Source organism: Papio anubis, chromosome 4 (assembly GCF_008728515.1).
Source record: "Papio anubis isolate 15944 chromosome 4, Panubis1.0, whole genome shotgun sequence".
NCBI lineage: Eukaryota > Metazoa > Chordata > Mammalia > Primates > Cercopithecidae > Papio > Papio anubis.
This window is the reverse complement of record NC_044979.1, coordinates 15,217,215-15,232,116: the sequence shown is the minus strand read 5'-3', so window position 1 is coordinate 15,232,116 and position 14,902 is coordinate 15,217,215. Positions and strand designations below refer to the sequence as shown.

Here is a 14,902-nt window from a genome sequence, read left to right as displayed (position 1 = left end):
AGAGGAGGATTGTGGATGGCTTCAGGGAAGGGGAGTTGGGACACGACCACTGGAAATCCTCTGCCAGGCTGCAGCAGCCTGCTGTGTCGGGAGTAACCAGTAGGCCACCCTCCCCTGGTGCAAATGACCTGATGTAACCATTAGGCCACCCTCCCCAAACAAATGACCTGATGTAACTAATTAAACTGTCACCTATAGAAGAAGGTGGTGGTCCTGGGGGATCAAAAAGTCGACTTTTAAGGTATGCCTGGGAAAATTACTAGGATGTTGAGATGCTGCCTGAAGAGGGCGTTGCTCCTGTTCACATGGAGAGAGAAGGGACAAACCGGCCTGGATTCAAAAGGAGTTTCCTGAGGTCAGAAACCTCGTCTCATCAGCCAATTATGTGCATGGTTTGCATTTCCCTGGTTCTTTTCCTCGTTTTGATAAAGATAGGCTTAGCCTGGGTTTTAGGTAATTTGTCACTAATTTTACTTTGCATCGGATTAAAAGTCCACCCCTTTTATTCTTAATACATGTTGAAAGATTTTTTTCTTGCCTCTCTTGAGTGTTGCTTTTATGCCCTCACTGGTACTCTTACTTGTCCCTACCAACCCTTGTTCTTTTCTGTAGATCTACCCCCTCAATTTCTGCTCCAGCACTCCACGCCAGAAAACAGTACTACTTAGAACTACTACTTAGCTTCTTCTTTGTCTCACCCACTTTTCTTAAGCATGACTGTTTTATCTTCTTTCTAGGCTCTTATTTCATGCTGGTCCTTTTAAGTCAGGCTTTTAGTTTTTGTTTTTTTTTCTTTTCTTTTTGAGACAGAGTTTCACTCCTTGTTGCCCAGGCTGTGGAGTGTGCAGTGGTGGATCTCGGCTCACCGCAACCCTCCTCCTGTCTGCTGCATTCTCCTGCTCCCGCCTTCCCTGAGAGTTACAGGCATGCCCCACTAATGCACCTGCTAATTTTGTATTTTAGTAGAGATGGTTTCTCCATGTTGTCAGGCTGGTCTCTGAACTCCTGACCTCAGGTGATCTCACTGCCTCCCAAAGTGCTGCTGGGATTACAGACATATTCACCATGCTCGCCTAGTATTAGCTTTATTATTATTATTATTACATATTATTATTATTGGTATGACTCCTCCACCTTCTTTCTTGAACTATCGAGAATCTCACGCCCTGCAAAGTCCCCTCCTATTTTTGTTCTGTCTTCCTTATAAGGTTGCTCCAGGGTACACGGTATGTAGAGTGGTAGGAAAGTCCAGAGGAGTCCCAAGGAGAGTCCCTGTAAATCCTGGAGCTCTGCTTGCCAAACCCTACTGAGGACCTGCTCTGAACTTTCTCTCTTAACTTTTCTGCAGATTTTTTCAACTACCTTTTAGTCCCTGTGGATATCTTGGATAGTTGTGAACTCCCATTCCAATCTCTACATTCTAAGGGATGAGGGCACGGACACTGGATCCCTCATGTTTTGAAGTTGAAGGCCCATTCATTTTCAACCTTCTCTATGTCTTGTTGTTGAACCCATCCCTTGTCTGGAAATAAAAATAAGAATAAAAACTCCTAGCCTGAGCCGTTGTGTGGTTTCAAGCATGGGAATCCAAGAGTTCATGACTTTCCACTCCTGGGTTTCCCTCCCAGATTCATGTTTCAGCAAAAGCCCTTAGGCCCAAGGAGTGGGGAGGGTGGAGCCCTCACCGCTTTTCGTCTGCCCCGACCACACCCCTGTGCCCCTGCAGGAGTGCTGTTTACATCGAGGTCACCTCCACCCTACTTTGCTGTTCGAACCACTGGCGCAGGACTTTGCAGCCACGCTCACTTCGTGTCTCGGTGCTGGCAGTGTGTGGAACAAGGATGCTGGTAACCAAGGAGGCCTGGGGTGGAGGCTGCGGTGCCAGGAAAGACTGGGAATGAGGTGCAGAGGAAAACTCTGTGGGGCAGTTCAGAAAAAGGAATAATGGTGGATCATTTACAGGGGACCAAGGCCCAAGGGTAAAAGGACAAAGACAGGCCATGGAGTGGAGAGTATGTCCATGAGGCAAAGGAGAAAAAGGAAAATACATTCAAGAGGAGAAACTGGGATTGGAGGAAGGAAGGAATTAATCCTGAAACCGCCCACCTCCTGTTTCCTGTTGGGTTTCCTACAAAGCCCCACCATAATCCTGGCCTTCCATCCTACAGTCACTATCACTGCTCTGTTCAGAACCACTTCCTAATGGATTTCCCCTTGACCTGAAGGAAACTACCAGCTTTGCTGCCATCGGTCAGTGGGGCTACCTGCTCAGTGTGTGAGCAGGGTGCGGGGTGAGGCTGCAGATTGGAAGGGACCTGCCAGCAGCGGTGGGCTGGGTACAGATAGAGTACATTGCTGGGGATGTGGGCCTATAGGAAAGACGGAAGCCTGGTATTTGTTTCCTGCAGTAGCCGGTCCAAGAGAGATGAGGATTTCACATCTGTAAGATTCCAACTCTATAAATTACACCCTCAGGATTTGCTGTGGGCTCCTGGGAGCTGTATTTGTGTATCTGCATCGCCAAGTCATGCTCGGTAACCAAATCACAAGGCCCCTCAGCCAGTTTCTTGCTAAGCAGTGAGTCACCGCCTCTTCTTTGTCTCTACCCATTTCATTTCTGGTTTCTCCAAGCAGTCTCCTTTTTATCTTTGGGAAAGGCATTAAATGCCTCTGGAGTGGCTTTGTATGAAAGTATAAGGAAGCCCTGATACTGTGGTGAGGGGAAAAAATTGTGTGGTCTCCCATTTAAAGATCATTTTGTGTTGTTTTTTTTTGAGACAGAGTCTCACTCCATCACCCAGGCTGAGTGCAGTGGTGTGATCTCGGCTCACTGTAACCTCTGCCTCCCCTGGGTTCAAATGATTCTCATGCCTCAGCCTCCTGAGTAGTTGGGATTACAGGCGTCACCATGCCCAGGTAATTTTTGTATTTTAGTAGAGATGGATTTCCACCATGCTGGCCAGGCTGGTCTCAACTTGTGACCTCAGGTGATCTACCCTCCTGGCCTCCCAAAAGTGTTGGGATTGCCAGGCATGTGCCACCATGCCTGGCTAATTTTGTATTTTTAATAGAGACGGGTTTCACCATGTTGGCCAGGTTGGTCTTGAACTTGTGACCTCAGGTGATTCGCCCACCTTGGCCTCCCAAAGTGCTGGGATTACAGGCATGAACCACAAGACTCAGCCTCCCCAACATTTTTTTGTGTGTGTGAAGAGAATTTCGTTAAATAAAATGAGACTACAGTGGAGGACAGAAGCCTAGCTTGCCGGACGCTCAGTATGGTATTTACTGTGAGTTGGCTGAATTGTGGGTTAACTCTGTTTTTCAGCCGCCTGCTGTAACCTGAATTGTTACCTTTAATACTGCCTCATTCACCTCCCACCAGGAGTGGGTCAATTCATGGTCGGAGAGGTCAGCTTTGGGGAGCTGAGGTGGGGGTCGGGTCACTGAGCACATGACTAGGTTACTGGCCGTGATGGGAAAGAGGAAACAGCACCATAACCCTCAGGCTTCAGAGTATAAGTAGTTTTGTCCAAGGATAGACTTTGCTTATTCTCCTGAGAAAAGGGCAAAGAGACCCTTGAATAATGAGGCTGGGCGGAATAAGTTTTCTAAAAAAGGAAGCACAGGGAGATCCCTGAGTACCCACCTCTGCTTCTTTTCCTCTCAGTTGATGCCCCGAGAAGCCATCAGTACTTTGTCTCGACAACAATACGTGGTGAAACATGCAGGTGATCTTGAGAGAGCCTGGGCCAGTCAGCTGTGTGGATTCACCCCCTCGCCACAACGTTGTCATCATCATCTTTCTTCTTCAGCCATGAAGGTACTGCTCCTGACACTAGCAACACCCTAAACTTAGCGCCTCTATCTGTTTTCCTATCTAGGAACCCAGGGTTTGCATAGGGTAGGAAGGGGTAGAACTTCATTTGGTCTTCATCCAACCTAAAAAATAAGTCATTTGAAAACCATAGAGTTGCCAGACAAGGTGGCCCCACGCCCCTGTAATCCCGACTTTGGGCAGGCTGAGGCAGGAGGATCACTTGATGCCAGGAGTTCAAGACCAACCAAGCCAACATAGCAAAGCCCCATCTCTACCAAAAATTCAAAAAAAAAAATTGCTGGGCATGGTGGCTACACCGTAATCCCAGCTACTCTGGGAGACTGACGCAGGGAGAATCTCATTTTGAACCCGGAAGTGGGAGGTTGCAGTGAGCCGAGATTGTGCTATTGCACTCCAGCCTGGGTGAGAGCATGGTTCTGTCTAAAAAAAAAATAATAATAATAATTATAGAATAGTGTTGGTGTAGAAGTAAACCACAGTATCTGAGTTAATTGCTCTATTCACGTCAATTTAGTGTTGTTTGGCATAGTTACCTAACCCCTTCTAATTGTTCTCTTGCTAAATGACTGCTCGGCCACAATAGCCAAGTAAAAAGTGCAAGATAGAGTTAAGCATTATAAATAACTGTAAAAGCCCTGATTAATTAAACAAATCCCCCACCTCTATTAGATAATTAAGTACTTCATTCTCCATGTATCTGATGATCCACTTTAGGTGATTTGAGCATCTTTTTCCCCAGGTATTTGTCGATAACTTTTGTGAGCTTCAAAGGATAAAATATTTAAATTAATTGTATTAGCACTACACATAATTTTTATAAATGTTATTATTCTCTATTTAGGGTGATGAAGCTGTGGAGGATTTTGCCATTCCCAAACCAGATTCTTCTCTAGGCTTCAATTGGGCAATAAAGATGATCTCTTTTACATCACTTTTTTTCATATCTGCCCATCAAGGATTATGTATTTATAGACTTCTCAATTACTGCCTTGTAATAAGATATTTTTATTTCTAACCCTGGTTGTGACATCTATTACAATTGCTGACAGCTGTCGGGTGAGGTTTCACGCCAATCCTACAGTATTTTGGGAGGCTTCATTGATTCGAGGTCAGGGAGTTCAAGACCAGGCCTGATTCAACATGAGGAAACGCTGTCTCTACTAAAAATACAAAATTAGCCAGGTGTGTGGCGCATCCCTGTAATCCCAGTTAGTTGGGAGGCTGAGGCAGGAGAATTGCTTGAACCCAGAGGTGGAGGTTGCAGTGAACCAAGATTAAAGAGGTTGCACTCCAGCCTGGGCGACAAGGGCAACACCTGCCCAAGAAAAAAAAAAAAAAAAAGTTGGATTGCCTTTTTTTCTTTGTGGTGATTATCTTTTACCACAGTGTGTCTTGCCTAAATACCACAACACTTTCCTCTATATATTAGAGTTCTCATTTATAAGTCTGTCCATACTGAACTTTCAAGCTTTTGAATACCTTTGCTATTAACTTATTTATGATACTTTTTATAAATTCATAGTTTTCCCAGGATATGAGTCACTAAGTTATATTTATATTGCAGTAGCTACAGTGAGTTCATATATTCATTTGTTCAATAAATGTTATTAAGCATTTACTTATGTGCCAAGTACATAATATTTCATCATTAACCTTTAGCTAATCTTATGCTTGCAACAGAAAAAAATTCAAAATATTTTAAAATGTTCTTTCATTTTTTGCTGCTTACTTTAGTGTACTTTCAGTGATGCTATGACTAGAGACAGCAGATATTTGAAACACTGAATTTCAACTCTGTACATATTCCCAGGTTTCTAGAAACTGCATTTGCAAATGATCTTCCCCCCATTCCACTCCTTAGGTGGTTTATTGGGTCTATATAGCATTCATATATTTTGCACACCCACTTTATTAATTTAATCCCTTTAAATGTCTTTCTTTCAAAGATTTTCCTTTTTATAAAAGAAGTTATCAGTGTCTTGTTAGGATTTGATTTTAGACTTTCATTATAGAGTCTATCTTCTCTCTAATTTATAAATCCTTAACCTCCTATAATTAGTTGTTGAATACACAAACACACCTACAGTAAACCAAGTACACATACAGGATCTCAGAATTTGGCTGGTAGTCCACGATTATAACTATATTTTTCTGAGATTTCTAGACTGAGCTATATGGCAACATTGGCATCATATGTACCTTTAAAAGATCGAGATTTTGAAAAGTTCTGTAGAAACAAAATACTGTATATTTTTCAACATTTCTCCTAAACCTCATCCCAGCTCCCCAGATTCATAAATATGTGTCTGGATTCCACTTCACAAATTCAAGCTTATTGGGAGAAATCTACTTAGATGATATAGAGGACTCCAACTGTATGCCACTTTATTAATTTTCACTAGATTATATCCTTGATAATGTTACATCATGTTACGTATCAGGAAAATAAACTTATACTTCCTGGACTATACATTTCAAGCCCAACACTTCAGCCGGGCCTATAATATCCTATAATACTTATAAGCATAAAACCACTCCCTGCTACAAATCTATGATATTCCTGGTCACCACTTCTCAGCATTTTCACTGTCATTGGACACACAACCATGCTCTTATTTTTTAGTTAGGTAGGATACATAGCTAAATTAAAATATAAACATGACTGAAACAATTTTTCCAGTGTCTAATTTGAAATGTAGTCTATGTATCTCTGGCAGCATCTGTACAGCAGGTAAGATTCTCAATTCAGCTGGTTTCTTTTTGAGATGGAGTTCTGCTCTGTCGCCAGGCTGGAGGGTAGTGGCCATCCCGGCTCACTGCAAGCTCCGGGCCCGGTTCACGCATTCTCCTGCTTCAATCTGCCAAGTAGCTGTGACTTGCCAGGTGCCCGCCACCACGCCCAGCTAATTTTTTTGTATTTTAGTAGACAGGGTTTCACCCATGCTGACCAGTATGGTCTCGATCTCCTGGTCTTGTGATCCGGCCTCACCAGCCTCCCCAAAGTGTTGGGATTACAGGCGCGGAGCCACCGCCAATTCAGGTGTTTTTATAGTATACGAAGGGAACTTCCATCTTCCTCAGTCTCATGACATGGAAAGATCATTACATTATACATCAAGAGAAGAGCTTTTACAATGAGTATGAATACCATTCCAAATCCTCAGTTTGCTTTTTAGTAAGTCTAACATTGTTACCTAGTATCACTAAGTTCTCTGCACAGGCTGAGGCTCTGTAGAATTTTTTTTCACTCTTTTCACTTCATTCTCCCGAGGTGAATCCTTCATCACCCTTCTAATGAAGGGTCCAAATAATGGGTTTCCAGTTTCCAGTTCCCTGAGTTGAGTATTTCAGATCTTGGGAGTTCTGTAGGTCTAGATCTGGGGGAAAAAGCTGGATGTAATCGCAGCACTTTGGGAGGTTGAGGCAGGCAGATCACCTGAAGTCAGGAGTTTGAGACCAGCCTGGCCAACATGGCAAAACCCCGTCTCTACTAAAAATACAAAAATTACCTGGGCGTGGTGGCAGGTGCCTGTAATCCCAGCTACTCTAGAGTAGCCAGGGCAGGAGAATTGCTTGAATGCAGGAGTCAGAGGTGGCAGTAAGCTGACACACCATTGCACTCCAGCCTGGGTGAGAGTGAGACTCTGTCAAAAAAAAAAAAAAAGAAGGAAAAAGGAAGGAAGGAAGGGAAGGGAAGGAAGGAAGGAAGGAAGGAAGGAAGGAAGGAAGGAGAGAGAAAGAAAAGAAAAGAGAAGAGAAGAGAAAAAAGAAAAGAAAGAGAAAGAAAGAAGACAGTCTTGGGAGTTATTTGTGTTTCACATTACTTCTGAATCTTTTCTTTCACGTGCCAATAGCTAAAAAAAGTTTGCTAATCTCATGTGTCAACATCCTTACTACCGGAGTTGATAACTTCAATGTCCTCTGATCTTAATACTGTTCTTACACATATCTTGGAGGCTAATCTAAAGTACATCCTCTGAAATCAGACCTATTGGTCACCTGTTATATGAATTGCTAGAGCTTTCAGATTAACCTGAGCCTACAAAATCTCTTATGGCTCTTACGTACTTATTTCAAAGAGATGGTACAGGATAGTTCAAGGGGTATCCAACTGTTAAATGTCAGAATCACTTAAGAAGCTTAAATTACAAGTGCCTATAGCCCTATCTGCAGACAATCTGATGTGGTAGCTTCCAGTGGGGTCTGGTCATCTGCATTTTAAAACAAGTTCCCTTGGATGAGCATTACTCTTTAGTGTTTTAGCAAATATTAGCTCTGAGAAGCTTTTCCTGCTTTGCATGAATACTATTTGTTCAGCCCATCTTCGTTCTTTCCTTCCTTCCTTTCTACCTACTCACCTAGCTACATCGTTCCTACATTTACTGAGCACTATGCACCAGTGCAGAGGGAAGGCAGAAAGGACAAGATGCACTCTCTGTCCTCAGGGGATTCTCAGTCTCTATTCTCTTCATTTTGCCCATTTATTTTTATAGTTCTCAACTGTTTTGAATAGTCATATTCTGACATGAAGGAGTATGTGTTTTGCCTCATCTCAGAGCTTCTGGGATGAGACTTTCTCTGAGTCTTTGTCACTGCTTCCTGAGGTCAGCCCTGGATGGGGGAAGTTCTTTCTTTCTAAGGTTCTGAAAATTAAGAAATATATTTCTCTTTAGCTTACAGTGCAATTGCGCACAGCTCTAAAACTGTGAATACTTTCACCTTGGCAGTTTGTCTGAACTTTAGCTGCTACCCTCTTGTACCTAATAAGTTTGAGATCCTTTTCTGAGAGTGGTTTACTTATTTTGGAAGGGCCATATAAACCTGTTGCTTTGCTTACATATTACATCTCATACTTTTATTTCTTTTACAGATATTTAAAAAGTTCAACAACTAGCCTTTTTTCCATTCTATTTCTCAATTCTTTTGTACTCTTTTTTTTTTTCTTGAGACCATGTCTCGTTCATCGCTCAGGCTGGAGTACAGTGGCAAGAAGCAAGATCTCAGCTCATTGCAAGTCCCGCCTCCCAGGTTCACGCCATTCCCCTGCCTCAGTCTCCCGAGTAGCTGGGACTGCAGGTGCCCGCCACCACGCCTGGCTAATTTTTTTTTTTTTTTTTTTTTTTTGTATTTTTAGTAGAGACTGGGTTTCACCGTGTTAGCCAGAATGGTCTCGAGCTCCTGACTTTGTGATCTACCCACCTCGGCCTCCCAAAGTGCTGGGATTACAGGTGTGAGACACCATGCCCGGCCAATTCTTTTGTACTCTTTGCCTCAAAATGTACATACTGCTTTTTGTAAAATTGTCTCAATTTCTATTGGAGTTCTAGCTTACAAAGTTGGCCTTAGAGATTTTTTTTTTTTTTTCCATTACATTGGCTGACTTATCAAGCTTTCTCAATTTACCCTTCCAGTATATAGCCAGGACAGATCTAAATTTTGATCCTTGTTTAAGGTGATCTGATGATTAAAGCAAGTGGCTTAGGCAAGTAAGTCTTCTCTCCAGGTTCTACTGTGAGTTTCACCATATAGATGGTTCTATGAATGACCAGATAAGTCACTCAGACTTTAAATGTCTGACACTTAGAACTGGAGCTCCTCGACCAGGCGCACTGACTCACACCTGTAATCCCAGCACTTTGGGAGGCAGAGGCGGGCAGATTGCCTGAGGTCAGGAGTTCAAGACCAGCTTGGTCAACATAGCAAAACTCCATTTCTACTAAAAATACAAAAAAATTAGGTGGGCATGATGGCATGCACCTATAGTCCCAGCTACTCGGGAGGCTGAGGCAGGAAAATAGCTTGGACCTTGGAGGCAGAGGTTGCAGTGAACCGAGATCATGGTACTGCACTTCAGCTTGGGTGCTGGGTGACAGAGCGAGACCCTGTCTCAAAATAAATAAATAAATAAATAAATAAATAAATAAAAATAATAAAAAATAAAGAAAGAACTGGAGCTCCTTTTCAGAAATATAACCTGAGTAGGAAAAGTTTTCCTCCAGCTTCAAGAGTTTCAGGCTATTTGCTGAGGCAAACTTTCTGGACTAAAAGGGTACAGTGGGCTGGGGCTCTTTTGGGGCAGAGAAAGAGAAGTACTCTGGGGCTCCATTCTTTGTTCTAGACTGCTGAAAGGCAAATACAGGCACTCAAAGTAGGAGGGCTTTGGTCTAGTCATCTGGAGGAAACTTCTGATAGTATTCCTGTATTGTCTTTGGTAATCTCTTAGCCTGAGAGCTCTATGGTTTTTGTTTCTGGAAGAAGGGTGACAGACAAAGTGGCTTTCAGAAGGATCAGCTATCCCAGGATTTCTGCAGAAACGATAGTGGGAAGGGAGAAGTGTGTGTGCCTGTCTACTGGGCAGAGTTGAAAGGGTATTCCAACGCTCCTTTTTACTGCAGTTCTGGATGTCCATCGTGGCCACCACTATGCCCATACCCTGCGGAGGCTTCATGCCTGTGTTTGTGCTAGGTAAGTTCTGATGGGAAGCCTGGGGTCTGACTCAGAGTTGCAATCTAGGATACCGGAAACATAAGGAAAGGCCCGGGATGCTGGGAGTTTGTATTTCGTCTTAACACCCCAGGAGAGATTGGTTCTGAAAACAGAGAGCAAGGAACTTGGATCTTATAACACCTTTTATCTTTCTTTTATCTTTTTAAGATAACTTCCTTTTATCTTTCCTCTAGGAGCTGCATTTGGAAGGCTGGTAGGAGAGATCATGGCCATGCTGTTTCCTGATGGTATTTTATTTGATGACATCATCTATAAGATCCTACCTGGGGGCTATGCAGTAATTGGTGAGAAACATTCCCACTTCCCTGTAATCAAACATTGAGTACTCCAGACTCCCACACTTAAACTCTCCCATTGGATCTTCATTCTAGGCTACACAATACAATTTTAATTTAGTGCTACTGAACTCGACTTATACTCAGATAACATACCTATGACTCTGACTCTCATTATTTCTTATTGAACTTCTGTGAGCCTTAGTTTCCTCATGTGGAAAAGGGTCATAGGGATCAAATGAGATCGTAAGATTCTAGGATTGTGTCTGGATGTTTGATAAGCGTTCTATCTTTCCTTCCTAGGAATCATGGAACCAACAATGCAGGTGATTGGCTCAGGTTGCAGGCGATTGACTCAACCTGAGACGTGTTTATATTGATGGGGAGTTAAGAGCACAGGACTAAGAGCTAAGAAACATAGCTCTAGATTTCTCCTGCTGCTTGTTATCAGTGACCATGAAGTAAGATAGCTGCTTCTGAGCCCTAGTTTCTTTATTCTAAAATGACTTCTAAGATAGAGCTATGCCTAACACCAATAGAATCCTGATATTATTGTGCTTCCTCCCTTCCTCACCAAAATTCCATAGCATCTCAGGCCATGCCTTCCCTAGATAGAGAATTGCTGACCAGCTTTCTAGCTCACTTGGTACCCTGCTCACCTGACACAGTTTCTTTATAAAAGCCTCTTTCATCAATGAGGGTCACTGTTCTTGTTCTCCATCTTCATGACTTCCTGGTACACATGCCTCCCTTGTGAACATTTCCTTGTATACACATCCTGTGATTGTTTATGTTCTGAAGCATGTTGTATGCAATATCCAGTAGTGTCATTCCTCCCTATATTTCCCTTTTGTGGTGCTTTCTTGCTTGCTCTCTCCCTTTCTTTCTTTCTTTCTTTCTTTCTTTCTTTCTTTCTTTCTTTCTTTCTTTCTTTCTTTCTTCCTTCCTTCCTTCCTTCCTTCCTTCCTTCCTTCCTTCCTTCCTTCCCTCCTTCCTTCCCTCCTTCCTTCCTTCCTTCCCTCCTTCCTGCTTTCCTGCCTTCCTTCCTTCCTGCCTGCCTGCCTTCCTGCCTTCCTGCCTTTCTTCTTTCCTTCTTTTCTCTCTTCTCTTCTTTTCTTTCCAGAGTCTTGCTCTGTTGCCCAGGAGTGCAGTGTCACAATCTGGGTTCACTGCAACCTCTGCCTCCTGGGCTCAAGTGATTCCCCTGCCTCAGCCTCCCAAGTAGCTGGGATTACAGGCACATGCCACCATGCCTGGCTAATTTTTGTAATTTTAGTAGAGATGGGGTTTCACTATATTGGCCAGGCTGGTCTCAAACTCCTGGCCTCAAGTCATCCACCCGTCTTGGCCTCCCAAAGTGCTAGGATTATAGGCATGAGCCACCACGCACAGCTGACTTTTTCTTGTTACATTTTCATATGTGCCTTCCTCTACATTTTCCCCATAGGATATCTCTTCCATATTTAAATAAGAAATATAGTTAATGCACAAGTGACTATTTTGGTTAGTGGGAAAACAACCAAAAATTAACAAGATAGATTCTATCTTCAGGGAGCTTATAGAATTATAAAGTTTCAGATCTACAAGGGCCTTAGAAATCATCTAAATGACCCCTTTCACTTTATAGTTGAGAGCATGGGATTCCAGAGGAATTAAGCTCTACTCATTCCATTGAGAAATAGTAACAGCAGGATCTGACACAAGTCTCATTGCTCCAAGTCCACAACACGATTCTTGGGTTTCCACTCTATTTACTCATTAATTCTTGGCATTAATACCTAAAGCCCAGCGTAAAAAAAAATGTCATAACTGAGTTGTAAAATGCTCAGTGAAGAGACCTGATACAGTGGCTCATGCCTGTAATCTCAGCACTTTGGGAGGCTGAGGCAGACGGATAACTTGAGGCCAGGAATTTGAGACCAGTCTGGCCAACATGGCAAACCCTGTTTCTACTAAAAATACAACAATTAGACGTGTGTGGTGGTGCATGCCTGTAGTCCTGGCTACTTGGAAGACCAAGGCAGGAAAATCATTTGAACCTGGGAGGTGGAGGTTGCCATGAGCCGAGATTGCACCACTGCACTCCAGCCTAGGTGACAGAGTGAGACTCTGTCTCAAATAATAATAATAATAAATAAATAAATAAAATAAAATGCTCAGTGAATAATCATCCAAACTTTTAAAAGCAAGGAATGGATAGGACATCACTATCTTCGTATTATAAATGAAAATTTTGGCGCACACAAAGATTTTGTAACTTGGTGAAGGTTATAGAATGAGATCAAAATGATGATTTCCTAAGAGTTCAGTATTCTAGTCCCTATTCTTGACAAATCATTATGAGTGTTGGCACTGACCAGGATCTTGTCTCTCATTCCGTGTTATTCCCATCCCATCCCCATATGTCCTCCATGCTAAGAACGGTAGTCCTAACCTACAGGTGCATTCCTGTGTCATTCTAGGAGCAGCAGCGCTGACTGGTGCCGTGTCCCACACAGTCTCCACAGCTGTGATTTGCTTCGAATTAACGGGTCAGATTGCTCACATCCTGCCCATGATGGTGGCTGTTATCTTGGCCAACATGGTGGCTCAGAGCCTGCAGCCCTCTCTCTATGACAGCATCATCCAGGTCAAGAAGCTACCCTACTTGCCTGACCTTGGCTGGAACCAGCTCAGGTCAGGGGCACTAGATGGAATTAGTTCAGATCTGATGGGGAGAGTGGGAGGTTCAGAGGCTGAGACTGAGCTTAGGGTTAATGTTTGGAAACATTGTTTTAAATTATTATTATATTCTCATGCATTTAATAGATATTGTGAGTGACTGAAAGTATGGCAAATCTTATGGGAGGAATGGAAGGGATAGGTATATGGTGGGGCTAACCCACCATGCTTTCTCCCTCCATAGCAAATATACCATCTTTGTTGAGGACATCATGGTACGTGATGTGAAGTTTGTTTCAGCTTCTTACACATATGGGGAGTTGCGAACCCTGCTCCAGACCACCACAGTCAAGACTTTACCACTGGTTGACTCAAAAGGTCAGTGGGAAGGAAAGAAGCAGACTCCAGAGCTAATGACCTGAATAAGTGTCACATAGAGGTAGAGGAGGCCCCGTGGTGGGGGCTTTGTCTTTAGGAGCCATCCAATGTGCTATGTACAAGGAAGGAAAAATTAAGCCATACACAAGCACAAAAAGACAGTTAAAAATCCAATTAAAAGGGCTGGGCATGGTGGCTCATGCCTGTAATCCCAGCACTTTGGGAGGCCGAGGTGGGCGGATCACCTGAGGTCAGGAGTTCGAGACCAGTCTGACCAAAGACAGGAGAAACGCTGTCTCTACTAAAAATACAAAATTAGCCGGGCATGGTGGCGCATGCCTGTAATTAGAACCCGGGAGACGGAGGTTGCAATGAGCCAAGATCACGTCATTGTACTGCAACCTGGGCAACAAGAATGAAACTCTGTCAAAAAAAAAAAAAAAAAAAATCCCCACTAAATACAGTCAATTCTCATAATTCATGGTAGTCATGTTCAATTAAGTATTAAGTTCAAATACTATACTGAACAATTGCTCCTAGGAAAAATGCAGGCCTGGATTCCCGTGAGTCTCTGGTCACATTTCCATCAACCAATCAATGCATAACCTTGTTGTATGTGTGTTTCTGGTAAAGACACCTTATTTCATAGATATTGTTGATTAATTAATATTGAATCTGTGGCCAACGGCACTATAACCCTTGCCTGAATTAAGCTTACTTAACACACATATTTTCTCAATAAGGCTCATCACAGCCTTCTTGCACTAGGAACAGTAGACAGCACTTTGACATATATTTGGTGGCCATTTTTAGCAACGAAATCACCAACACAAAGCACAAAAATGTAAAAAGGATGGCATTAAATAGACTACAAAATGAGCACCTGTTTACGGTGTGAAAACTGAAACAAGAAGGTAGAGCACTGCTTTGTTCAACTTCAGCTGCGAACAGGGGCATCGGGCAACTAAAAATCTTTGTTGCTCTATGCATGTCTGCAAATTACACTGAAAGCACCTCTACTATTGGTTTTGTGTTACAAATATATTTTAGTGACTAGCTGAATTCACAAATAGGGAATCCATGAATAATGACAATTAATGTAAATCCCATAGCTTCTTACATGGTTCCATTTGATGCTTAAGTAAGTCCTGCTTGTTCTTTAATGCCTAACTTATGGAAGAGTTGGAACTCTTTTCTTTCTTTCTTTCTTTCTTTCTTTCTTTCTTTCTTTCTTTCTTTC

At 42.8% G+C, this 14,902-nt stretch overlaps 1 protein-coding gene across 1 annotated transcript in view; it reads left to right on the top strand.

Moving 5' to 3' along the window:
• CLCN1 (chloride voltage-gated channel 1) overlaps positions 1–14,902 on the top strand; it is a 43,856-nt gene that overhangs the window by 13,641 nt on the left and 15,313 nt on the right. Inside the window, 14 exon segments of the mRNA XM_031665065.1 lie at positions 1,730–1,785; positions 1,788–1,847; positions 2,169–2,193; positions 2,195–2,254; positions 2,476–2,577; positions 3,329–3,342; positions 3,345–3,374; positions 3,377–3,411; positions 3,671–3,739; positions 3,742–3,788; positions 10,200–10,306; positions 10,522–10,632; positions 13,086–13,299; positions 13,529–13,662. Of these exon segments, the coding sequence (XP_031520925.1) occupies positions 1,730–1,785; positions 1,788–1,847; positions 2,169–2,193; positions 2,195–2,254; positions 2,476–2,577; positions 3,329–3,342; positions 3,345–3,374; positions 3,377–3,411; positions 3,671–3,739; positions 3,742–3,788; positions 10,200–10,306; positions 10,522–10,632; positions 13,086–13,299; positions 13,529–13,662 (1,064 nt within the window).